The sequence below is a fragment of the Manis pentadactyla genome, chromosome 6 (genome assembly GCF_030020395.1).
Source record: "Manis pentadactyla isolate mManPen7 chromosome 6, mManPen7.hap1, whole genome shotgun sequence".
Classification (NCBI taxonomy): domain Eukaryota; kingdom Metazoa; phylum Chordata; class Mammalia; order Pholidota; family Manidae; genus Manis; species Manis pentadactyla.
Window position 1 is genome coordinate 58,369,448 of NC_080024.1, and position 27,572 is coordinate 58,397,019.

At 38.1% G+C, this 27,572-nt stretch overlaps 1 protein-coding gene across 1 annotated transcript in view; it reads left to right on the forward strand.

Moving 5' to 3' along the window:
* Positions 1 to 27,572, forward strand: part of PDE11A (phosphodiesterase 11A) — a 395,750-nt gene that overhangs the window by 213,994 nt on the left and 154,184 nt on the right. Inside the window, exons 7-9 of the mRNA XM_036879447.2 lie at positions 9,163 to 9,238; positions 11,358 to 11,425; positions 12,341 to 12,433. Of these exons, the coding sequence (XP_036735342.2) occupies positions 9,163 to 9,238; positions 11,358 to 11,425; positions 12,341 to 12,433 (237 nt within the window). The remainder of the gene's footprint in view (positions 1 to 9,162; positions 9,239 to 11,357; positions 11,426 to 12,340; positions 12,434 to 27,572) is intronic.

Here is a 27,572-nt window from a genome sequence, read left to right on the forward strand (position 1 = left end):
GCGCTACAATTTGCACTTCTCCTAATTCTTGGTTGAGTTCCAACAGTATAGATCCAGTCAAATTTGTTGTTTTACTGTATGCACAGGCCAGCTTAGATATCTCCTTCTTCATTCCCATGGCAAGTCCAGGAACTGGTGGGATGAGTGCATCTACAGCTGTAGCAGTGCGTGGATCTTTGTTGGGTTTTTTGATGATCATCTTCTGGCATGAGTCTTCCAGAGAGTGCTGGTGTTGGAAGTTCTCTTTCATATCGTATCTTAGTTCATTTTCGAGGTAGCCAAATTAGGCTTTGATCCTCTGTATAAACACAAACAGGCCCTTTGCCTACACTTTTATATGCCCTTTATACACTTGTGTAGAACTCATTGAAGGTCACCACACAGGAACTGCCTTTTTTTTTTTTGGTATCAGTAATCTACACTTACATGATGAATATTATGTTTACTAGGCTCTCCCCTATACCAGGTCCCCCCTATAAACCCATTTACAGTCACTGTCCATCAGCATAGCAAAATGTTCTAGAATCACTACTTGCCTTCTCTGTGTTGTACAGCCCTCCCCTTTCTCCCACCCCCCCGATGTATGCTAATCTTAATACCCACCTTCTTCTTCCCCCCCTTATCCCTCCCTACCCACCCATCCTCCCCAGTCCCTTTCCCTTTGGTACCTGTTAGTCCATTCTTGAGTTCTGTGATTCTGCTGCTGTTTTGTTCCTTCAGTTTTTCCTTTGTACTTATATTCCACAGATGAGTGAAATCATTTGGTATTTCTCTTTATCCGCTTGGTTTGTTTCACTGAGCATAATACCCTCCAGCTCCATCCATGTTGCTGCAAATGGTAGGATTTGCCCTTTTCTTATGGTTGAGTAGTATTCCATTGTGTATATGTACCACATCTTCTTTATCCATTCATCTATCGATGGACATTTAGGTTGCTTCCAATTCTTGGCTATTGTAAATAGTGCTGCGATAAACATAGGGGTGCATTGGTCTTTCTCAAACTTGATTGCTGCATTCTTAGGGTAAATTCCTAGGAGTGCAATTCCTGGGTCAAATGGTAAGTCTGTTTTGAGCATTTTGATGTACCTCCATACTGCTTTCCACAATGGTTGAACTAATTTACATTCCCACCAGCAGTGTAGGAGGGTTCCCCTTTCTCCACAGCCTCACCAACATTTGTTGTTGTTGTTTGTCTTTTGGATGGCAGCCATCCTTACTGGTGTGAGGTGATACCTCATTGTAGTTTTAATTTGCATTTCTCTGATAATTAGCGATGTGGAGCATCTTCTCATGTGTCTGTTGGCCATCTGTATTTCTTTTTTGGAGAACTGTCTGTTAAGTTCCTCTGCCCATTTTTTAATTGGGTTATTTGTTTTTTGTTTGTTGAGGCGTGTGAGCTCTTTATATATTCTGGACATCAAGCCTGTATCAGATGTGTCATTTCCAAATATATTCTCCCATACTGTAGGGTTCCTTTTTGTTCTATTGATGGTGTCTTTTGCTGTACAGAAGCTTTTCAGCTTAATATAGTCCCACTTGTTCATTTTTGCTGTTGTTTTCCTTGCCCAGGGAGATATGTTCAAGAAGAGGTCCCTCCTGTTTATGTTTAAGAGGTTTTTGCCTATGTTTTCTTCCAAGAGTTTAATGGTTTCATGACTTACATTCAGGTCTTTGATCTATTTTGAGTTTACTTTTGTATATGGGGTTAGACAATGGTCCAGTTTCATTCTCCTACATGTAGCTGTCCAGTTTTGCCAGCTCCAACTGTTGAAGAGACTGTCATTGCGCCATTGTATGTCCATGGCTCCTTTATCAAATATTAATCGACCATATATGTCTGGATTAATGTCTGGATTCTCTAGTCTGTTCCATTGGTCTGTGGCTCTGCTCTTGTGCCAGTACCAAATTGTCTTGATTACTATGGCTTTATAGTAGAGCTTGAAGTTGGGGAGTGAGATCCCCCCTACTTTATTCTTCTTTCTCAGGATTGCTTTGGCTATTCGGGGTCTTTGGTGTTTCCATATGAATTTTTGAATTATTTGTTCCAGTTCATTGAAGAATGTTGCTGGTAGTTTCATAGGGATTGCATCAAATCTGTATATTGCTTTGGGCAGGATGGCCATTTTGGCGATATTAATTCTTCCTAGCCACGAGCATGGGATGAGTGTCCATCTGTTAGTGTCCCCTTTAATTTCTCTTAAGAGTGACTTGTAGTTTTCAGAGTATAAGTCTTTCACTTCTTTGGTTAGGTTTATTCCTAGGTATTTTATTTTTTTTGATGCAATTGTGAATGGAGTTGTTTTCCTGATTTCTCTTTCTGTTGGTTCATTGTTAGTGTATAGGAAAGCCACAGATTTCTGTGCGTTGATTTTGTATCCTGCAACTTTGCTGTATTCCGATATCAGTTCTAGTAGTTTTGGGGTGGAGTCTTTAGGGATTTTTATGTACAGTATCATGTCATCTGCAAATAGTGACAGTTTAACTTCTTCTTTACCAATCTGGATTCCTTGTATTTTTTTGTTTTGTCTGATTGCCGTGGCTAGGACCTCCAGTACTATGTTAAATAACAGTGGGGAGAGTGGGCATCCCTGTCTAGTTCCCGATCTCAGAGGAAATGCTTTCATCTTCTTGCTGTTCAATATAATGTTGGCTGTGGGTTTATCATAGATGGCCTTTAGTATATTGAGGTACTTGCCCTCTATTCCCATTTTGCTGAGAGTTTTTATCATGAATGGATGTTGAACTTTGTCAAATGCTTTTTCAGCATCTATGGAGATGATCATGTGGTTTTTGTCTTTCTTTTTGTTGATGTGGTGGATGATGTTGATGGACTTTCGAATGTTGTACCATCCTTGCATCCCTGGGATGAATCCCACTTGGTCATGGTGTATGATCCTTTTGATGTGTTTTTGAATTCTGTTTGCTAAAATTTTGTTGAGTATTTTTGCATCTACATTCATCAGGGATATTGGTCTGTAGTTTTCTTTTTTCGTGGAATCTTGCCTGGTTTTGGTATTAGGGTGATGTTAGCTTCATAGAATGAGTTTGGGAGTATCCCCTCGTCCTCTATTTTTTGGAGAACTTTAAGGAGAATGGGTATTATGTCTTCCCTGTATGTCTGATAAAATTCTGAGGTAAATCCATCTGGCCCTGGGGTTTTGTTCTTTGGTAGGTTTTTTATTACCACTTCAATTTCATTGCTGGTAATTGGTCTGTTTAAATTTTCTGTTTCTTTCTGGGTCAGTCTTGGAAGGTTGTATTTTTCTAGGAAGTTGTCCATTTCTCCTAGGTTTCCCAGCTTGTTAACATATAGGTTTTCATAGTATTCTCTAATAATTCTTTGTATTTCTGTGGGGTCCGTTGTGATTTTTTCCTTTCTCGTTTCTGATACTGTTGATTTGTGTTCACTCTCTTTTCCTCTTAATAAGTCTGCCTAGAGGCTTATCTATTTTGCTTATTTTCTCAAAGAATCAGCTCTTGGTTTCATTGATTTTTGCTATTGTTTTATTCTTCTCAATTTTATTTATTTCTTCTCTGATCTTTATTATGTCCCTCCTTCTGCTGACCTTAGGCCTCATTTGTTCTTCTTTTTCCAATTTCGATAATTGTGACATTAGACCATTCATTTGGGATTGTTCTTCCTTTTTTAAATGTGCTTGGATTGCTATATACTTTCCTCTTAAGACTGCTTTTGCTGTGTCCCACAGAAGTTGGGGCTTAGTATTGTTGTTGTCATTTGTTTCCATATATTGGTGGATCTCCATTTTGATTTGGTCATTGATCCACTGATTATTTAGGAGCGTGTTGTTAAGCCTCCATGTGTTTGTGAGCCCTTTTGCTTTCTTTGTACAGTTTATTTCTAGTTTTATGCCTTTGTGGTCTGAAAAGTTGGTTGGTAGGATTTCAATCTTTTGGAATTTACTGAGCTCTTTTTGTGGCCTAGTATGTGGTCTATTCTGGAGAATGTTCCATGTGCACTTGAGAAGAATGTGTATCCTGTTGCTTTTGGATGTAGAGTTCTATAGATGTCTATTAGGTCCATCTGCTCTACTGTGTTGTTCAGTGCTTCCGTGTCCTTACTTATTTTCTGTCCAGTGGATCTATCCTTTGGGGTGAGTGGTGTGTTGAAGTCTCCTAGAATGAATGCATTGCAGTCTATTTCCCCCTTTAGTTCTGTTAGTATTTGTTTCACATATGCTGGGGCTCCTGTGTTGGGTGCATATATATTTAGAATGGTTATATCCCCTTGTTGGACTGAGCCCTTTATCATTATGTAGTGTCCTTCTTTATCTCTTGTTACTTTCTTTGTTTTGAAGTCTATTTTGTCTGATATTAGTACTGCAATCCCTGCTTTCTTCTCGCTGTTGTTTGCCTGAAATATATTTTTCCATCCCATGACTTTTTGTCTGTACATGTCTTTGGGTTTGAGGTGAGTTTCTTGTAAGCAGCATATAGATGGGTCTTGCTTTTTTATCCATTCTATTACTCTGTGTCTTTTGATTGGTGCCTTCAGTCCATTAACATTAAGGGTTACTATTGAAAGATAGGTACTTATTGCCACTGTAGGCTTTAAATTCGTGGTTACCAAAGGTTCAAGGTTAGCCTCTTTAGTATCTTACTGCCTAACTTAGCTCTCTTATTGAGCTGTTATATACACTGTCTGGAGATTCTTTTCTTCTCTCCCTTCTTATTCCTCCTCCTCCCTTCTTCATATGTTGGGTGTTTTGTTCTGTGCTCTTTCTAGGAGTGCTCCCATCTAGAGCAGTCCCTGTAAGATGTTCTGTAGAGGTGGTTTGTGGGAAGCAAATTCCCTCAGCTTTTGTTTGTCTGGGAATTGTTTAATCCCACCATCATATTTGAATGATAGTCGTGCTGGATATAGTATCCTTGGTTCAAGGCCCTTCTGTTTCATTGTATTAAATATATCATGCCATTCTCTTCTGGCCTGTAGGGTTTCTGTTGAGAAGTCTGATGTTAGCCTGATGGGTTTTCCTTTATAGGTGAACTTTTTCTCTCTAGCTGCCTTTAAAACTCTTTCCTTGTCCTTGTCTTTGCCATTTTAATTATTATGTGTCTTGGTGCTGTCCTCCTTGGATCCTTTCTGTTGGGGGTTCTGTGTATTTCCGTGGTCTGTTCAATTATTTCCTCCCCCAGTTTGGGGAAGTTTTCAGCAATTATTTCTTCCAAGATACTTTCCATCCCTTTTCCTCTCTCTTCTTCTTCTGGTATCCCTATAATACAGATATTGTTCCTTTTGGATTGGTCACACAGTTCTCTTAATATTGTTTCATTCCTGGAGATCCTTTTGTATCTCTCTCTGTCAGCTTCTATGCGTTCCTGTTCTCTGGTTTCAATTCCATCAATGGCCTCTTGCATCCTATCCATTCTGCTTATAAACCCTTCCAGAGTTTGTTTCATTTCTGTAATCTCCTTTCTGGCATCTGTGATCTCCCTCCAGACTTCATCCCATATCTCTTGCGTATTTCTCTGCATCTCTGTCAGCATGTTTATGATTCTTATTTTGAATTCTTTGTCAGGAAGACTGGTTAGGTCTGTCTCCTTCTCTGGTGTTGTCTCTGTGATCTTTGTCTGCCTGTAGCTTGGCCTTTTCATGGTGATAGGAATAGTTTGCAGAGCTGGGATGAGTGATAGCTGGGAGAACTTCCCTTCTTGTTGGTTTGTGGCCCTCCTCTCCTGGGAGAACAGCGACCTCTAGTGGCTTGTGCTGGGCAGCTGCGCGCAGAAAGGGCTTCTGCTTCCTGCCTGGCTGCTATGGAGTTAATCTCCACTGTTGCTGTGGGCGTGGCCTGGCTTGGGCTGCTCCTCCAAAGCAGTGGAGTCGTGTTGGAGAGGGAGCGGCCGGGAGGCTATTTATCTCTGTAAGGGGCCTCCCTTCTCCCTACACCCAGGGGATTAGGGTGCCCAGAGATCCCCGGATTCCCTACCTCTGAATTAAGTGTCCTGCCCTGCCCGTTTAAGACTTCCAAAAAGCACCTGCCAAAACAAAACGATGACCACACACACAAAAAAAATTTAAAAATTAAAAAAATTAAAAAATAAATTAAAAATGGCCGCTCGTTTTTCTTTATTCTCCGGCACCAGCCTCAGGCATCTGCTCACTGGTCTTGCTGCCCTGTTTCCCTAGTATTGGGGTCCCTATCCCGTTAAGACTTCCAAAACACGCTTGCGAAATCAAAAGAGAAAAAAAAAAAATGGCCACTCGCTTTTCTTATGTCCTCCGGCGCCAGGCCTCCAGTACCCTCTCACCATTCTTGCTGCCGTATTTCCCTAGTATCCAGGGCCCCGCGCATGCACTGTGTCTATGCTCTGTCCCGGATGGCTGGGGCTGGTGTTCAACAGTCCTGGGCTCCGTCTCCCTCCCGCTCTGCCTATTCTTCTCCTGCCGGGAGCTGGGGGGAGGGGCGCTCGGCTCCCGCGGGGCCGGGGCTTGTATCTTACCCCCTTTGCGAGGCACTGGGTTCTCTCAGGTGCGGATGTGGTCTGGATGTTGTCCTGTGTCCTCTGGTCTTTATTCTAGGAAGAGTTGTCTTTGTTATATTTTCATAGATATATGTGGTTTTGGGAGATTTCCGCTGCTCTACGCATGCCGCCATCTTGGCTCCACCCCCCCCATTTATACTTTTAACACTCTAGATACATGTCAGTAAATTTTTTCCAGAAACGTTGTAATAATGTGTTTACACATTAAATATGCTATAAAGCCTTGAGGTTAAGTGTGTGAGTTTCGGAGCTCTTTTCCTTTCTTGTCACTGGCCCCCTTTCTTCTTCCTGCCGTAAATATTGTGTCTACTCAGGTTCTATTTTTTGTCCATTTTGTCTTTTCCTTGGACAATGTCTCCCTTGGTGATTTTACCCACCACTTAACATCAGAGGCCGATGACACCAAGATTAGTATCTCCAGCTCCTCCTCTTCTCCCCTTGCCATCTCAGATGTAATGTGTGTCAACCTGAACTTGGTATTATTTCCTTCAAACTTCCTGTGTTCCTTGCTTCAAGGAACTCCAACACCCTTCCTCAAACCAGAAGCCTCAATCTTATCCTTTGCATGGATGGCAGAACAGACTGTCATCCCCAGGATAAAAAATTCTTTGGGGGAACTACAATAACTTTTGGTATACAGAATTCTTTTATTTCACTGGGCAAACAGCCAAAGGTTTGTTTTTCTCACCTTTCAAGCTGTCCTTGTTTCTCTCATTCACTGCATGTTCCCTTTCTTCTGGCACTGTGACTTCTTCCCTCAGCTGCTTTGGATTTACTAGGAGAGATTAGATGGGGCTATGGTTATGGTGGTCCCACATGACTACTCAGTGCTGGTTCGAGACCACCAACAGCTATGGATGACTCTCAGCAACCCAAAGCAGGCCCAGCCATTCTAGTGCTGCTCTGGCTAGCCCAAGTCTGTAGATGATACCTTGCAGACATCTCTAAACTGACTTCTTTTCATGCTCACTAGCATTGCTGTAATCCAGACTTTATCCTTAGGGAGAGGAAGAAAACCACTTTGCTCTTTTGGAGGATAATTTGATGGATGTGTCTGTAATTGTCTGGTTTCATTTGAACCAATCTCTCCGCTTTCAGAGTAGTTAATCTCTCTGAGTCTTGTCTGATAAGGGAGGACGTTAATAATACCTACCCCAGAGGGTTGTTTTAATAAGTATATGAGAATAATGCATGTGAAACTGCTAAACAGGGATGTGGAGGGAATATGCAGTAAATGTTGACTTATCACTATGTTCTTCGAAGACCCACTTCTAAGGATCTAAAGCTGCTTCTGATTTCTCTAAACACAGTCAGTTGCTGGCTTTTCTATAGTATCTTGAACCTTCTTTACTTGGACGTTTATTTTTTCTTAACTATTTCTATCTTCACTAGACTGTGAGCTCCTCAAGGATAATAACCGTTTGAATAAATTTTTATATCCTCTAAATCCAGCAATGTGTCTGGCACATATGAAGTAGTAAATAAATATATGTTGCAAGAATCTTGACACTTCACTCACACTATATTTGAAAATTATTTTTAGTTGAATTGTAAAGTTAAATGTAAAAGTTAAAACAATAAAGATTCTAGGGAAAGAATAGGAGAATATCTTCATGAGCTAGGAACTGGGAAAGATTTCTTGAACAAGACCAAAAATGTACTAATGATGAAAAAGAAACTACCTATTGGTATTAAGACTAGAAAACATCAGAAAATTAATTTCTCAGAGGAAAATCTAAGTAAAAAAATCAAAATAAAAAATTAGGTCTGTAAATTAAATTCTAATTTCAAATTTTAAAAATATGTAGCTTTTATATTCTATAATGAATATTTAAAAATATACAAATATCTTTTTATCCCAATAATCATGGTCCCAGACCTTGATATCTTATTTTTCCTCCTGTGGTATTGAGATGACAAGTTGACTTTTCTCTCTGGACATTAAGGTCATGTTATCTCACTGACACCCTATTAGTCTTTAGTAGTTTTTATCTAACTGTTTGAATATGGACGACTGATTTTAATATTAAGTGGAGCTTTTTAATGACTGATGTCTGTTTGATGCTGATAATTATATCTTCATCTTTTAAATATGTCCTCTTCTGACAGTCTGTTAGAGTACAGGAAGTAGATCTTCAAACCTGTAGATTTATCTTATCTTTTGCAACTTCAGTTTTTCTTATATGATTTTACAATGTACATAATAAATTAGCAATGTTAAAAATATAGAGTATTAAAAGTAATACACATGTAGCAGCATTATAGGCTCAAATATTTTTACTAACAGATGTGCCCAACCAAAGGGAAATATTGACCACTAATTTAACTAAAATGTTTAAAATACTTGGAGCAGAAATAGTTGCCAGACTTCTTGTCTGGTGGTGTGATTCTGACCAAGATAGTTTTACATCCAGCTCTCTGTGGCTGCAGGAATTGGGGGAGGTAGTACTGTTGTGGGTGTTTTGATTAGGGCCTGATTTCCTAAAGATGTTCATTGTGACATTTTAAATTAAAAGAGACAGATGAGTGTATGCATTAAAAATTAGATGATAATGTGTCTTTTTTAAAAGTTATTTTACAATGTTGGTTATAAAGAGTGGTAAGCTATCAGAAATGGATATCTAATATTTAATTTTAATTAACTGCTTTCTTCTATCCTAGGCTGACCAGATATCTGGTTTTCACATAAGATCTGTTCTCTGTGTCCCTATTTGGAATAGCAACCACCAAATAATTGGTAAGACAAAACCTAAAGAGTTCAAACTTCTTTTGTAATGGAAGACAAATATACTTAAAAATACACTCATATCTTTTTCATTCCCTTTCTTATGCCCAGGACTCATCAACCTATGTTTCATGCTCTTGTATAATCTCCTTAGTGCAGATTCCTGATTAATCGGCATTAACCGGAATAATGAACAAATACTTACTCTTTTAAATAAGAACCAATAATTTTGAGGGTGGAAGGTATCTCAGAAATCAACTAGTAGAACTCTCTTATATTACCTTGTGGAAACTGAAGCAGAGAGAGGGAGGAAGGGGGAAAGGCAGGATGGGGGGGCAGGCGCAGGGACTTGAATGGGGTCACAAAATGCATTAGCAGCTGAGCAGGATTAACATCCAGGCCTCCAACTCCTAGTACAAACTTTCAATATGTTTGCATTTATGCTTTTGCACATGGAGTAAATGCAAAGGAAGAAAGAACGTGCATTTTTAGACATATACTGAGCACACATCTTTCAGCCTGGATGGTTCTGAAATAGGTTCAGAATAAAGGGAATCATGGGCCAAAACAGCTTCCAGCTTTTCTCTCCTCTGCTCCTTTCCCTCCCCTCAAAAATTCAATCAAGAAAACATCAAACCTAAGAAATAAATCTAGGCAAGAAGTCAATAGCTGAAGTAGAGAGTCAAGAAAGATAGAGGCATTAATTAAAATTATGGAAACATGATTAAAATGTAACTTTTTCCCTAAGAGATGTAAGGTAACTAAAGCATCTACTTGCTTCCCTTTCATTCTCCCAAGGATTGCCTGTTAAACTCTAGGACAGTGCTACTTACCCAAGGATTTAGTATTCTTGAATGTTGTTAAGATTTGAATTCTAACAATTTTTTTCATCAATTTGCTTAAAATGCAGGGAAATATTGGCACATTATTAAACATAAAGAATATCCTAAGATTTGGGAACTTGAGCCTCTAGTAAAGCATTGGATTACATGATTTATAGAGTTTTAAATATATTTAAAGTCAAAGCGAAGAGAAAGTCCATAAGAAACACTACATGTTATCTGTTGATGTCCAATGGCAATCTCACAGTTCAACATTTTATTCCTAACAGTAAACATCTTTAATTCTTTCAAAATTAGACTGTAGTTTGCCTGTTACATGCTAAAAGATCTGCATTTCATTATATATGTGTATGAGTTACCTCCCTGTTAGGAAGTTAGATGTTTTAAAAAATACAAGGATGCTTTAGAATTATAGAAAATTTTGTTTGTACTAAATTGGAACACAGGGGAATGGTTTTCAAGATTGTTCTTTTTTCTAGTTAGAATTGTATGTTTTCATAGTCATGCCCTAAACCGTCTGGTATAATGCTGGAAATGAACTTTGGAAGGAGGAAACACACATAAATTAAGTTTGTTTAACAAGCAGCAAAACTAACCTTGCTTTGAAGGTTAACTATACCATAATTCCTAACATTTCTTGAATGTTCACTCTGTGTGTAGCCATATGCTTTAAGATATCCAAGTATCATCTCATTTAATTCTTCATAACTCTAAGATAGTTAACATTTCAATCCCCATTTTTCAGATGAGGAATTTCAGTGCTAAAAATGTTGAGTAACTTAGTCAAGGCAATAACTGATGGTGGAGTTGAAATTTGAACCAAGACAGTCTGAATCCAGAGCCTATGATCTTAGTCACTATATCATAATGCCTCACTTAGGTATTGTGGTTCAGGAAATTGAAAAAAGAATAAACACACACAAGCACACACGCCCACACATAGACACTGTTATGTATATAATTGCACTTACATTTACGTTTCTGTGTATATATGCCAGATATATCAGAGTCATTATAAGCAATCATCTTGAAAACCATTTTCAGGATATCAAACTGATGCTTGGCAGACTCCAGGCTTCACTGTGGCCTAGCCTGGATATCACCGCCTTGGCAACAGACTGTTCACTGTACATCTCAGATCTGCTTTCATGGAGACAGTAGGCATTAGAGAGCCCAGACATTAAACTGAGTGCAGTTCACTTAGAGGGGGCATAAGTCAGCTGGGGTTTACTGTATTGTAGTAACACTGCCAGTGTTGAAAATGACCACGTCCCAAACTCTTCCCATAGGAGTGGCTCAAGTGTTAAATAGACTTGATGGGAAACCTTTTGATGATGCAGATCAACGACTGTTTGAGGTAAGAAAATAAATTTGTGAACCAAGGGTTGTGGCTGCTGGTTGCAGCTTGCCCATTTGTAAAGATAAATCATTGCTAATCAGCTGTCATTATACTGAACTGATGTGACAGAATTAAAAGGAAGATTTAAAGAATATATCAATGCTTAGGTTAATGTGAGTCTATTTTTCACTAATTAGATTATTTTTAACCATTGATTATTTAATCCTAATTTTATTATGGAATTGAATCTCCTTCCCATCCCTGCAAAGTGTTGGTGGTCTTAACCTTGTCCTGCTTGCTTTGTGATCAATCTTGAAACCTCTGCCAGACGTCTGGCCGTCACCTTTCCTGTTTACAAGCTTCTGTGTAGTCCAGTCTGCCCTCTAGCTGGAGAGATTATCTTTGAACAGGCTTCCTCATAGACTTTGTACCAGTGGCCACCCTGAAAACCCCAAGATTATTTTCTGCTAGGCTAGAATACCTCCTAGCTTTTTACAAAATGGTTCTGAATTATCTTCCTTTCCCTTATCATTTACCTTATGAGTACACTCACTTGGTTTCTTCACCAATATTTTATAGCTTAGCTAATAAAAGAAGTTGCTTTTGCTTAAATGGAATGGAATTACTAAAAATCAGTCCACAACCTAAATAAATTAAGAACACATTTAAGACTCTAAGTATGGCTTTAAATATATAAAGTCATTTCTTCATAATGACATTAAATTAATAATTTTTCTCCTATGCACTGTGAGCTATAAAGCTGTTACATGACAATAGTAATTAAGAATTTTAATGTGCATATTTCCCCAAGGCCTATCTCTGTGTACAATAAAATTATATTTTCAGAGCCATCCCTGATGATTGCCTGCTTTCATATAAGATTATGCCACTGAGTTATTGCAAGTTTTAATTGGTGGACTTTCTCTTTCCTAGGCATTTGTCATCTTTTGTGGCCTTGGCATCAACAACACAATTATGTACAATCAAGTGAAGAAGTCCTGGGCCAAGCAGTCTGTGGCTCTTGATGTAAGTCAGTTCTTTATATCAGAATCATATGCTAAAAAGCTCTGATTTTATTAGGAAAAGAAATCCTTGGTATGGGGCTTAATTTCTCAATTTTTAATAATCTGCTTATTGGGTTAGAGTCATGAGTTTGAATTTGATGAAAGCTAGAGACCCTCTCTGGAAAAAATGCACATATGCACATAATTTTGCATATACTTTTAGGGAGTTCATGGATTCCTTGAAGCCCATCCATAAATGTTTCACAGTTAGATATAGATTTTAAATATTAGTTTATTAAATGTAATGATGCAAAAGTAATTTGTCAGGATTTTAAATGTATTATCGATTTATTTTGAATATGTACAGATTTTCTGGAAATTCACAACTTCTCTTACATTAGGGGAAAAACCTCACTATAAAGATAATGTGACCCAGATGGGGGTAGTTGCTCCTGTCATTATCCAGCTACCCCCACCCGCCTCACACACACACACACACACACACACACATCCCACCGAGAGCTCCAACCTGTTTTCCCTGCCTGAACTGTATCTCCTCTCAGACTTACTAAGTCCTAAAATAACAGTTCTTATCTCCCTGAATCCCACCTTGTTTTAACCCAAGACCTATTTTCTCTTCCAGCTTCTGGTAGTATCTATTATCAAAGATTTTGTTTATATCTATGAAATAGTAAGTAGAGTGGAAAAAAGATCACACAATATATGACATTATGTAGACTAATATGATGTAATACATGTGCTATCTTCAAAATATTCCATGTATCAAGAAAGATATTCATAGAAAAAAAAAACCAAGGGAGAGGACAGGTAGGCAAGTCAAGGGTGCCTGCAGAACTTGATTTGAGGTTTAAAAGATATACAATTATTGTTACTTATGTGTATACGTCTTTTCTCTTCACTAGACCATGAACTCTGGAAGTGTGGAGATTTTTGTCTTTTTTATATAATCTTATCCCCAGTGCCTAGCAGGGAACCTACCACAGAGAAGGTGTTCATTAGATGGTGTTTGGGTGGATGGAGGTTGGGGAGGGGGAGGAAGGAGGAAGGAGAGAAGTGGAAGCAGGGGATTTTTTTCCTTTTCCTTTGAGATGATCCTGCTTTGTAACATCTTTACAGTAAAGAATAAAAACAGTATCTACCAGATGAATTAATTTGTAAGTGAACTGCAAACATGCAAACAACCACTAAGAATCACTAAAAGAGCATTAAGGTCTATGTGCCAAACTGCTTTTTCAAATCCTGGCTCTTGTCAATTGTGAAAATTAAATGGGATGATGCATGAGAAGATTTTAATACATAGTCAATAAAATTATAGTAATAATCATTATGTTATTATTGCAGTAATATAATTATTACTGAGAAATCACTAGAGATTGTGAGAAAGAGCAAAGGACAGGAATTTGGAACAGGAAATGATGTCATGACTCCTTTACTGTCTTCAAATTCTTATCTCCACAGAGTTGCCTCACCAATTGTTTTTTAGTTTCTGTAACTATAAAAAAGGAACACTATACAGTTGTCCCACATAAACCCTACTTCATATTGTCGTGTTATAATACACACACACACACACACACACACACACAGCATCTCATATCTACCCACATTCTCACTTCTTACCTACATCCTAGTGGAGCTCCATCCTGTTGAGAAAGGGCTAGAATAACTGGGTTCAAGCATGAATGGCCATGTGCCAGAGACAGACAGCACTTTCACTGCCACCACTTCCTGATCCCTGCGTGCTGCCCAAGGGGCACAGTCCCCATTACCTGTAAGTGCTACAGTCAGTCTCCTCACACATGAATCACTCACTTGGCGCCATAATGAATGCCTTCTTGTTTGTGTAACTCAGAAATCTTCTCTCCATATATATGAAAATATTAGACACTCCAAAATTTCCAGCCCAGTTCTGAGACTTGTGACAATCTCATCCTTTTGGAAGTTGATTTGTACGTGTAGACCTGTATGTTCTGTGTACCTTAATTTTGTGCCAGTGTCAAAAGTGGCATTCCCTGTCAGAGTTCTGGTGTTGTGGTCTTGGTCTGGTGTTCCCACTAGCCCAACTCCCACCCTCTAGATAGCAAATTCTTGATTGTTCTGATCCAATCAGGGGAAACCTCACTATAAAGATAGGGGGAAAACCTCACTATAAACCCACCCAACCCACTCACTCCCCAGCTCAGGAATCTACATGGAAGAACATCTGGAAACATTTTTTTATCTCAAGACTTTATGAGGACAAAACACAATTTATTAAGAGCTACTAAACCCAAACTCTGGAATGAGATCTACATATACTATAGTATGCATTAATTCTGAATGAGTATATATTGTTTAAATTTGTATATTTATAAATATTATACACAAACATGAATAATGTAATATCTATGTAAACATTAATATTAATGCATTTATATATTTATAAGCAGCCTAGTCCAGTAAAGGATTTATAGCTCAAATATAAATGATCCAGCAAATTTTTCAAAAGGTAGAATAATAATGATAATGAGAGAGCTGAGAGCCTGAGTGTGCCAGAGAGGGCGGAACCTCTGCTATTCCGAGGTCATCTCCATCCCGCCTCCCCACGGCCCTGGGATAACCATCTCCCCTTTTTCCACTGTGGTTAGGGGAAGACTCCCACTCGCATCTAGCCAGGTTCCTCTTCTTGTCTTGTCTCAGTTTTGCTTATTCTCTTCCACTTTTATACTGCTTGAACTTGTTCAAGAAGATCTATATCTAGGTGCAGCCTTCTCATTCCCATAATCGTACTGCACTGTCTGTTTTTCAGTTGACAGCAAGAGCTGAGGGAAATAATCCACCCAGCAGCCCCCAGTGACAATAACACTCTGAGCCTTTGCCTCCCCAGAAAGTTATTTCATGGCCCGGAGAGGTAATGTGAATACATTTCTTCCAGTATGTTCATGAGACTCTTGAGAGACAGCGCAGCATACTCTACTGGCTTTTAAAAATGCTGTCCCTCAGGCATTTTAAATAAAAATACTCCACTGGTGCATCCTCTGGCAGTAAGTATTCTCCAGATAAATTCTCTGGGAAGGCTGATCTTTACAAATGCTTGCTGAAATGCTTAGAGCTCCCAAGAAGTACACTTTTAATGCAGACTTTCTTCACATCAATACCCACGGCAGAAGGAGGCTGCTGGCTTTATCTAAGCAAAAGGCAGTGTAGGGAGACAATATAAAACCTTGTCTTTGGTATTTAGTCTGATCAGTCTAGTGAGGCTTGAATTCCAGTTAGGTAGCTATTGATCTTGGGCAGCCTATTTAAGGTCTCAATCTGTTTTTCCATATGGGTATGATAAGAAGGTGTTTTAACAGTTAAATAAAATAATGCAGGGAAAAGTGCTTACAGAGTGTTTAGTTATAGTTAGCATGTAACAAAAATCAGCTGTTCTGTGAACCAGAGCACATGCCTTCACTAATCTGTCCTGAGTTCTGTCTGCTCAGCCCAAGATTTGCTATAAAATGTGCTGGCTGAGGTGCTGGGGAGGAGGTGTAATTTTTTGCTCTTTTATCAGGAAGATAATTTCCTGCTTGAAGTTTGAGCTGAAAACTGATGACCTGTTTCCTAGTTCCTTGACACACCCTTGCAATCATAACTGCTATACGCCAGCACATGATGGCTTGACACGTGCCAGTTGTCTGTGACCTGTGTTACCCTATATATTTCTGGCAAAAAGCCCAGGGCATGGAGATACGCAATTTCACATGACAAAAACAGCCATGCAAGTCTTCAAAAGTTACCCATCTCCAAGGGCAAAGCCTTCCAAAATAGACTTGCCATGCTAAGGAACCCCTTCCCTAATGCCACGTACTGGCAACTTAGCTAATTTTAGCCTAGTCCACAAATAGGGAAAATTAGAAATATAGACATACAAAATATCTTCTATCTTTCTGGCCTTTAAAAATTGAGGTGACTAATACATTATCTGAATTTTGTTTGACAGTTGAATTATAAACAGTTATTTTGATGATTGCTTTTCTTAATTTCTCATAATTTAGTTATGCAATTCTACTGTTTAAGTCTTTTTTCCTCAATATATAAAATTAATACTCTAATGCCCTTAGAGAATAGAGATACTCTCAAAGTTGAGTAATGGAACAGAGAGGAATTTACTATCAGTTTTAATAACTTTAATTTTATGAGCCTAATTTCTATTCTACCTGAACAGCCAAGAGCTTCATGAGATATATATACTAATGTATGCTGACATTTTTCTGAGAGTAAGGGTCCTAAGATAAAAGGGGAAAACTTTACCAGAAAGTATGGAATACAGAGAAAATTCAATATGAATGTAGACATAAAATATTACTTCTTCTTTTTGAATATCAAGAATTGTCTTCGGAGTATCTTTCATAGAGGTTGCAAATGAAGCCTTAGCTAATACTGATGAGAAGTTTTCCAGAAAATATCAGGATTAAGGGACACCTTACATGCCTCTGTGATCAGAAGATGGAAGACATGAGGGTCAAACAGAGAATGTGGGAAGGGCATATGCAGTCAGGAGCCAAGCCCCATTTATTCCACCTCCCAAAAGCTTCTCCCATGTGTTTCATTTTTTCCAGTTGCCACAGCAGTTGTCCTACTTACGGGCTCCATTACCTCAGGACTGAGCGATTTTGATAGCCTTTTTTTGTTCTTCCTAAGCCATATTTTAGATTGCAGCACCATCCACTCACAAACCTTAAATTACTCCCCCATTACCTATCAGAGTACAAACTTTCTGGCCTTTGGGGCCCTTACAAGTCTCATAGCAAGCTGTCTTCCTACCTGTGGCTCACATTTCTCTTCTCAGAGAATTCTATGTTACTTACAATCTCAGCTGCATCATAGCCTACAAATCAGCCACCTGCTTCCCTGCCTTCTGCCCTTTAACATCTCTCCACTTTAGTTACTCTCTGTTCCAATTAGGCCATCTCCCCTGAAAATTGTCCCATTATTCAAAGCTCCTTTTAAATGTAGTCTTCTCTATAGAGCTTCTAATCCTGTGATTATTTCCCCCTTTTTACCCTATAGTATAATTAATTGTGAGTCTGTATGTTTTCCTTGGCTAGAACATATGTGCATTAAAGTGTGTGATCATGTCTTACCTATTATTCCTTTAAATTTTTTAATATATAATAGTACTCGATAAAAGTGTATTGAATACATGAATGCATAGAGCCACAAATAATTGTTTTGGTTTGCCTTGTCAACATTCTGAAAGGGAAAAGCTTAGACTGTGATGGATTGGTGAAAGATTAGTTTTGCTGGCCACAGAGCTGCATAGCATCACCTCTATATCCCCTCCCTCCTCTACAGGCTGTGAATACAAAATTATTTCTACTTACTTACTTGTGGAGGCCCTCTTCCCAGATACCATGGCCCCTGGTATCTTAGATGGATTAAGGGGCCAACTTTTTCCTGAAAGTAGGGAAGGAGAGAAGTGAAACAGACGATTGTCCTCTGAGGAATCTCCTAAGCTCCAAGGAGATGACTTCCTCACGGGTGACGGAAGGGGATAGGATGCCAACAGTATGCTGCTGCATCTTTCTCACCCCTCTTCCTCTAAACCTACCCTGTTGAATCCATCTTCCCCCCTCCTGAGTGAACCCTGGTGGATTCCACGGCTCTTCTGACACACTCAGATGTGAAGTAGTCCCTGAGCTCTTCTCCTTCTCTGGGACTGGAAGTCAGCAGAGGGTCATAGTTTGCTGCTTTAGTCTTCCTCACTTCACCTCCTCCCCCAAGACAAGCGCAGGGAGCAAGAGGGAGATAGGATAACAGGCGAAGCCTCACATGACTGGTGCTGTCCCAGCCTGGTTTCAAGGTTCCCTGGGTCAGACACCAACATTCTCTCTGTGTTGTGAATTGCTTTCATTCTTCAGGGAACTCCCACACCTGGGATTCTCTTGTGGCCTCTCCTGGCTGACAGGTTACAATTCCCTCTTGGTCCCTGGTTTCCAGTGGCCCATCCAGACCTTGTCTGTGGGTCCCTCAGTCCTCCAGGAAGTTCTCTTTGTCAGAGCCTGTTTTTCTTTTTCTCTTTTGTATTGTGGCAAAATAAACAGAACATAAAATTTATCGTTTTTTAGCTTGGAGTTTTGTAACATTAAATATATTTGCATTGTTGTGCACCCATCTCTGCCAGCCAGCTCCCCAACGTTTTCATTGTCCCCAGCTCAAACTCTGTGCCCATTAAGCACCAGCTCCCCATTCTGCCTGGGCAACCACTGCTCTGCTCCATGTCTGTGACTTTGGCTGCTCTGCATGCCTCGTGTAAGTAGAATCACTTCTGTGTTTCTGTCCTTTGTGTCCAAGTTATTTCACTTAGCTTAATGTCTTCAAGTTTCATCCATGTTGTAGCTTGTGTCAGAATTTCCTTTTTAAAGGCTGAACAATATTCTGTTGTAAATATATACCATATTTTGTTTATCAATTCATCCACTGATGGACACTTGGGTTTCTTCCATGGGCAGAGTCCTTTTAAGCCTGGTTATCTTTAATCAAATGTCTGATCATTAGATTGCACAAATGCAGGTCCTCCTTAAAGAAGCGCTCTGCTCCTGCCTACCAAACCTTTAGAATTATTAGGCATGAATCAGGTACCAATCTCTGTTCCTACACCACACTCAAGGGACGTTATTAGGTTCTACAAGTGGTTCTCTGGAAGGAACCCTCAAAAACCCAAACTAAAAATCTTTCTTTTTAGGCTGCCCATGAACTGTTACCCTCATGTCACACAATGCAGAGACAGGCCGGAATAGCGGAACATGTTGAGGGCATCATATTTCCAAGTCCTGGTCAGGTGGCCTAGGTGGCCTAACACCTCCCTTTACAATGTAGTATCTGTTTTCTCAACTATAAACTCAGACAGAAAGAGTCCCATTTAAACATGCTGTTATCTATCAAAATGTTTTTTTTCCAGACCAAGTTACTCCGAGGGTTGTCCAAATGATAAATGTCTAGCCTTGGAAGATCCATGTTTATTTGCAGGTACAATGAATACAGTTTATCAGTTGTAAAGCCAAGACACATCAGCAGGCATGGAACTGTTCCCATTGTAATTCTTTACTGAAAACATGTTTGATTATGTAAACACTTCTCTTGAAGAAAAGAGGAAAAGGAAACTCAAATGAACTACTTCCTTGAAATTGTTGTATGATAATTAGCTCCCCATTGTAGCCACTTCTAGACTTCAAGTTACTTTAAAAATAAACAAACAAACAATACTTTGCAAGCTGTTCTCTGTTAGAATTCCATGTTCTAATTGAGCTGGCTTATAAATTATGATCAAACAATTGTGGCTTTTTAAAAGGCCCTAAGAGAATAATCATGCCAACTTTTTAAAACTTATTTGGATGTCACAGTAAAACCAACTAAACAGATAATGTGGGCTTCAACCTTTCACTTGCTGCTTTTTAATGCCCAAAGAAAGGTCTGACACTGACATGTTGATTGGGTTTGAGGGGTGTTTTAATACAGCCCACGCATAGAATCAATAGGGGAGCTTTTAAAAAATTAGTGATTCCTGGGCCCTTTCCTAGACCAGTTGAATCAGAACCTCTCAAAATAGTGACTGAGTATACATACCTATAAAAAGTTCTCCTGGTGGTTCTGATGCACAGTGGAAGTTGAGAATCATTGTATAGAGTGATCCATTTGTGAGAAAATTTCTCCAAATCTTTCTCTCAGAAAAGACAAACACAGTTTCAGATATTCATATTTCCTTTATAAATATTTGTTAAATTTGGTTGAAGATAGTAGCTAAAATGAGGTTGAAGGGTTTCATCCTCTCCCTGCTTTAAATGCCCATTCACTCTTTGATCCCTTCTAATGGTTTCCATTCTTACCCTTCTTTTGAGGAGTCATCTAGAAGATTATCAGTGAAGAACTATGCTCAGTCCTCATTCTCAGTCCTTACATTTTCCTGCTGTTGACTATTTCCTCCTATCACAGAACAAAAATAACCAGTGTACCAGTAAATAACTATAGGAATACCTTGTTTTATTACACTTTGCAGATACTACATTTTTTACAAATTGAAGGTTTGTGGCAACCTGTGTCGAGCAAGTCTATTGGTGCCATTTTCTAACATCATTTCCTCTCTTTGCGTCTCTGTTTTTGGTAGTTCTTGTAATATTTCAAACTTTTTCATTATTACTATATGTGTTTTAGTGATCTGTGATCAGTCGTCTTTGATGTTGCTGTTGTAATGGTTTGGGGTGCCATGAACCATGCCTAGGCAAGATGATGAATTTAATCAATAAATCGTTGTGTGTTTCCTGACTGCTCCACCGACTGGCTGTCTCCCTGCCTCTGTCCCCCTCCATGGGTCTCCCTGTTCCCTGAAACACAAAAATATTGAAATTAGCCAACTAAAAACCCTACAGTGGCCTCCAGGTGTTCAAGTGAAAGGAAGAGTCATATGCCTCTCCATTTAAATAAAAAACTAGAAATGATAAAGCTTAGTGAGGAGGCATGTGGAATGCTGAGATAGGTAGAAAGCTAGGCCTCTTATGTCTGTCAGCCAAGTTGTAAATGCAAAGGAAAAATTCTTGAAGGAAGTTGAAAGTGCTACTCCAGTGAATACACAACTGATAAGAAAGCAAAGCAGCCTTCTTGCTGATGCAGAGAAAGTTTTAGTAGTCTGAATAGAAGAGCAGACCAGCCACAACATTCCCATAGCCACGGCCTAATCCATAAAGAGCTCTAACTCTGTTCAATTCCTTGAAGGCTGAGAGAGGTGAAGAAGTTTCAGATGAAAAGTCTGAAGCTAGCAGAGGTTGGTTTATGAGGTTTAAGGAAAGAAGCCATCTCCATAACATCAAAGTGCAAGGGGAAGCAACAAATGCTGATGTGGAAGCTGTAACAAGTTTTTTAGAAGATTTAGCTCAGATTATTAAAGAAGGAGGCTTCACTAAACAACAGATTTTAGTGTAGATGGAATAGCCTTCTTTTGACAGAAGATGCCATCTACAATTGTCATAGGTAGAGAGGAGAAGTCAATGCCTGGCTTCAAAGCTTCACAGGACAGTCTGACTCTCTTGTTGAGAGTTAATGTAGCTGATGGGTTTAAGCTGAAGCCAATGTTCCTTAACCATTCTGAAAATCCTAGGGCCCTTAAGAATTATGCTAAATCTACTCTGCCTGTGCTCTATAAATGGAACAACAAAGCCTGAATGACAGCACATCTGTTTACAACATAGTTTACTGAATATTCTAAGCCCGCTGTTAAGACCTACTGCTCAGAAAAAAGATTGCTTTCAAAATACTTCTGCTCATTGACAGTGTGCCTGGGTCACCCAAGAGTTCTGATGGAGATGCACAATGAGATTAATGTTGTTTTCATGCCTGCTAACCCAACATCCATTCTGCATCCCATGGATCAACGAGTAATTTTACTTTCAAGTTTTATTTTTTAAAGAAATATAATTGTAAGGCCAAAGCTACCATAGGTAGTGATTCTTTTGATGGATCTGGGCACAGTAAATGGAAAACCTTCTGCAAAGGATTCACCATTCTAGATGACATTAAGAACATTTGTGATTCAATGAAGAGGTCAAAATATCAACATTAACAAAAATTTGGAAGAAGTTGATTCCAACCCTCATGGATGACTTTGAGGGGTTTAAGACTTCAGCAGAGAAAGTAACTGCAGATGTGGTAGGAAGGAGAAGAACTAGAATTAGTAGTGGAGTCTGAAGATGGGTCTGCATTGCTGCAATCTTGTGATCAAACTTGAACGGATGAGGCCTTGCTTCTTATGGATGAGCAAAGAAAGTGCTTTCTTGAGATGGAATCTACTCCTGGTGAAGATGCTGTGAAACTTGTTGAAAGGCAACAAGGGATTTACTTAGTTGATAAATCAGTGGAACGATTTGAGAGGATTGATTCCAATTTTGCAAATTCTACTGTGGTAAAATGCTATCAAACAGCATCACATGCTACAGAGAGATGGTTCACAGAAGAGTCAATTGATGCAGCAAACTTCATTGTTGTTTTAGTTTAAGAAATTGTCACAGCCTCCCCAAACTTCAGCAACCACCACCCTGATAGGCCAGCAGCCATCAACATCAAGGCAAGACCCTCCATAGCAAAAAGATTACAACTCCCTGGAAGTTCTGATGATGGTCAACATTTTTTAGCAATAAAGTATTTTTAAATTAAGGTCCATACATTGTTATTTTTAGACATAATGACACTGCATACTTAATAAAATACATTATAATGTAAATATAACTTTTAAATCACTGGGAAGCCAAAGAAATCATTTGACTCATTTTATTTCATTATTTACTTTAATGCAGTAGTCTGGAGCTGAATCCAGACTAATCTCTGGGTAGCAGTTTTTATCATGTAGTTTAAATCATGTAGTTTATATCATGGCGGTAGGAAAGAATAGGATGCAGAACAAATATGAATGAACCTTAAAAACAAGGAACGGAGAGGCAATTTTAGTATCACACTACTTATAGGGGTATTTACTAGGATTTTATACCTACCTGTAATATATTCCATTTTCTTTAGTAAAAGGAGAAACAGTTTCTATTCCAGTGCCTAGAATAGTACCTGACACATAGTTAGTACTTAGTATTTGGTTATTTATGTTGTTCATTTATTGTTTATGAATGAATGAACCTAATTTTGTATCCAATTACATATGTAGTTGATATCTGAAGCATTTTATGTCTTACTAACAGCTTCTGTAAGTACCCATTTTTGCAAATTTAGGACATAGTTTTGTGAAACATCTGTGAAAACTGATTGCCAGTTGATAATTTTGTAAACAAATTCCACAAATTCTAGGAAGTTGGCTTATGTGGGGCATTTCCATGAGCTAGCAATGAAGGAATATGTGTGTTTTAATTTCTTTTGTTTCATAATGTCTGCAGTAGATAATTATGGTGATAATAACTATAGTAGATAATTATGGTTACAAGGTATTTTTTAAAACATTTTTATTTGAAGGCTGATCAGTCATAATTCTAGAAATCTTCCTTTAGCTTCTATGACACTATAATTAAATGATTCTTCTCTGGCCTTTCATTCTTAATTTCCTCCATTTACCCTCTTTTAAGTATTCTTAAGTGGTCATTTGACCTATTTGCTCCTATTTTATATGTATTCTTTCCTGAACAATTTTAGCTACTCATTTGGCTTTACCTGCCATATCCAACCAGATGATCCTCAGTATGTATTACTAGTTCACTCTTTCTCTCTCTTTGAAGCTTCAGACTTTTATTGCCAATTCTTTGTTCATGTCTGTGCCTCCAAAAGTTTAGAACATAGAACAATTACTATGTCCATTAAAAAGCAAATATATATATATATACATTTTAAAAATGTATACTTATATATTATTAAAAGAATATTGATATGTTTTCATTCATAGTGGTTTATCTTTAACATCTTCTTTCTCTGGTTTTCCACATGTATTAACTTGCCAACCCAGTCAATTCTGCTCCTACAGTGCCTCCATTTTCATTGCTATCTCCATGGTTCAGGTCTTTATTTCCTCTTTCCAGTATTAATTCTACTTATTCAAAAATGTTGATAATCCTGGCTCTAGTTTCTTCTTCCCCCACCCATAGTACACACAATATTTTCCTATGACAGTACTGGTCATATCAGCCCTCTAAAAACATCAGTGACTTCCCATTGCCTACAAATTAGAGCTTTCAAGATTACCAGCTCTTGACAGGAATCTTCTTTTCACCTCAGCTTTCACTTCCTTTCTGTAGGAAAAAAAAATCTCTGTTACTGTGTTTCTCAAAAATGTCCTGAGATTTCCATTCTGAGCATTTTCTCCATGTGCTTTAATTACCTCCTAACAAACCTCACATTTCACCTCTTCCATTACTTTTTCCTGATCTGCCTCCAACAGATGTGATTATCCCTTCCTTTTACTCTCTTTACAAAAGGGGCATTTGCTACATAAAGTCTCTGCTATGTTGCTGGACCTTTAGGTATAAATATTTTACATAGACTAGTAAAAACATAGTACCATTTAGTTATCTGATATGAGGATAAATATTAGTCAAACTGTTTTCTTATGATTTTTCTATAGTATGACACATATATGATATTTTTTCTTACTTGTTCTTTTTTAATGTTTTTAACTTATAAAAGCAATGTATTATAGAAGCAATGTGTTATAGAAGATGTAAAAAGTATTTTTATGAGAAGAAATCAAAATCAGTGGTAACCTACTGCTTAGAGCCAACCACCTTATCATTTGCATTGATGATTGTTTCCTTCTTTCAACCTTTTAAAGATATCACTGTCTTCTGGCTTCCACTGATACTAATGAAAAATCTGCTTTCTTTCTTGTTGTTCCCCTAGATGTAATGTGTCTTTATTTCTCACTACTTTTAACATTTTTAAAAAATCTTTTTTTTATGTCATTTGGCTATGATGTGCCTATATGTGTTTTACTTTGTATTTTTTCTTGAAGTTCAATTGCTTGGATCAAAAAGTTAATAACTTTCATTAATTTCAGAAACTATTTGACTAATATCTCCCAAATATTCATTTTTCCTTATTCTCTCTCTCTGGGTGCAGTTACGTATGTGTTGAATCATGTGATATTGGCCCACAGGTCTCTAACACTCTGTAATTTTTTTCATTCTTTTTTCCTTCATGCTTCATTTTGGGACTTTCTATTGAACTTTCTTGGAGTTCACTCATTCATTCTTCTGTCTGATCTATAAAGTTCAGTTTTTTAATATTTTATTATAATATGTTGTATTAATATTGTATGTTTCAGTTCTGGAAATTTTGACCTGGCTCTTCTTTAAACTTCATTTCTCTGCTAAAATGTCCCAACTTTTATTAATTATGTCTAATTTTTCCTCCACATTTTTATCATACAAGTCTTTACAAGTTATTTTAGATTCCCAGTTTTTACTTCTAACATCTAATAGAGGCATCTGTGAGTCTGCCTCTATTGATTATTTCCTCTCTTGATTATGGGTCACATTACATTTTTCTGTTTTTATTTTTCATGTCTTCATAAATATTTATTGAATACCAAACTTCTTGTATAGACTAAAATAGATGATATTTTTACTAGATACTGTGTAACCTAGATAATATTTTTTGTTGTCCTCTGTTTTTCATTAAGAGGATATGTGATTTCTTAATATCAGACAGCTAGAGTGAGGGGCTGATTATTCAAATTCAACCATCTGTAGTCCTTAGCTGGAAATATGCTGAAGGGTTCATTAGTTTTGGTTCATTTCTGGTTTTAAAAGAGATGATGGATATCTCCCTTTACCCTTCAACCTAACTCCAACTATCAAGGCTGCATTAAGTGACTGGTCATAATCAGGATTTGAACTAGAAGTCGTTTGAGTTGCAGCTTGAGTTCTTTTCAGATCTGAATACATTTGAGTCCAATTCACTCCTGGATTCAACTCCAGCAGGGCCTAAAACCTAACTGGTGTGCAAGAATATAAGAGTTATTTTTCTAGCTCTGTATTCACCACTACTTTCATAGAAAACTTCTCATGGGGAAGAAATTTCAAGCTAAGAGATTTATATTTGCTTGTGTGGCTCTTCCAGGTACCAGTATGTTGTGCCAGCCCACAATGTCATTAAAAACTTAGCTAGTTTTCTTCCTTTCACAAGTCACTTTACTGATAGGCCGTGTATTGCCCAGTAAGCAGCTGGTCCCAGGTATGAAAGTAATCACTGCCCTTTATTCACCTATAAAGAACTTCTCCTGATTGGAATTTAGTTCATTTGGTTTTCTCTGTGTCACCACTCACTCTTTGATAGCTTTAAAATGAAATATGAATTTTATTTTATCTATTTTTTCTTGTTGTTATGAAGGTAGTGACAATCTTGTAAGATCTGCATCCTATCTGGAAGTAGAAACCTCTTGCCAGTTCCTTTTGCTCTCACTGCTGATATTGATGTATTTATTTATAATACTTATTTAGATATTAGATTTGGTACTCTAATCCTTCTTATCAAACCACTTCAAAACTTATTAGTTTAAAACAACAATTTCATTATTTCTTTTTAATTTTTCATTAAGGTATTATTGATATACACTCTTATGAAGGTTTCACATGAAAAAACAATGTAGTTACTACATTTACCCATATTATCAAGTCCCCACCCATACCACAATGCAGTCACTGTCCATCAGTGTAGTAAGATGCCACGGATTCACTGTTTGCCTTCTCTGTGCTACACTGTTTTCCCTGTGATCCCCCACACCATGTGTACTAAACATAGTACCCCTCAATCCCCTTCTCCCTCCCTCCCCACCCGCCCTCCCACATGCCTCCCCTTTGGTAACCACTAGTCACTTCTTGGAGTCTGTGAGTCTGCTGCTATTTTTTCCTTCAGTTTTGCTTCATTGTTATACTCCACAAAGGAGGGAAATCATTTGACACTTGTCTTTCTCTGCCTGGCTTATTTCACTGAGCATAATATCCTCCAGCTCCATTCATGTTGTTGCAAATAGTAGGATTTGTTTCTTTCTTATAACTGAATAGTATTCCGTTGTGTATGTATGTACCATATCTTCTTTATCCATTCATCTACTGATGGCACTTGTTGCTTCCATATCTTAGCTATTGTAAATAGTGCTGCAATAAACATAGGAGTGCATATGTCTTTTTGAATCTGGGAGCTTATATTCTCTGGGTAAATTCCTAGGAGTGGGATTCCGGGTCAAATGGTATTTCTATTTTTAGTTTTTTGAGGAACCTCCATAGTGCTTTCCACGATGGTTGAACAAGCTTACATTCCCACCAGCAGTGTAGGAGGGTTCCCCTTTCTCTGCATCCTCACCAGCATTTGTTGTTCCTAGTCTTTTCAATGCTGGCCATCCTTACTGGTGTGAGGTGATATCTCATTGTGGTTTTAATTTGTATTTCTCTGATGATTAGTGGCATGGGGCATTCATTATTTTTTAATAAGAAATATATCTTGATATGTCATCATCACAAAAAGTTTCCCCATGCCCTTTCCTAGTGACACTCATGAACACCCCCAGAGACAACCACTGTTCTGATTTTTCCACCACAGATGAGTTTTACCCATTCTAGAATTTCATATAAATTAAATTATACAATAGGTACTCTTTCATGTAAGTCTTCTTTCAACCAGCATAATGTGTTTGGGAA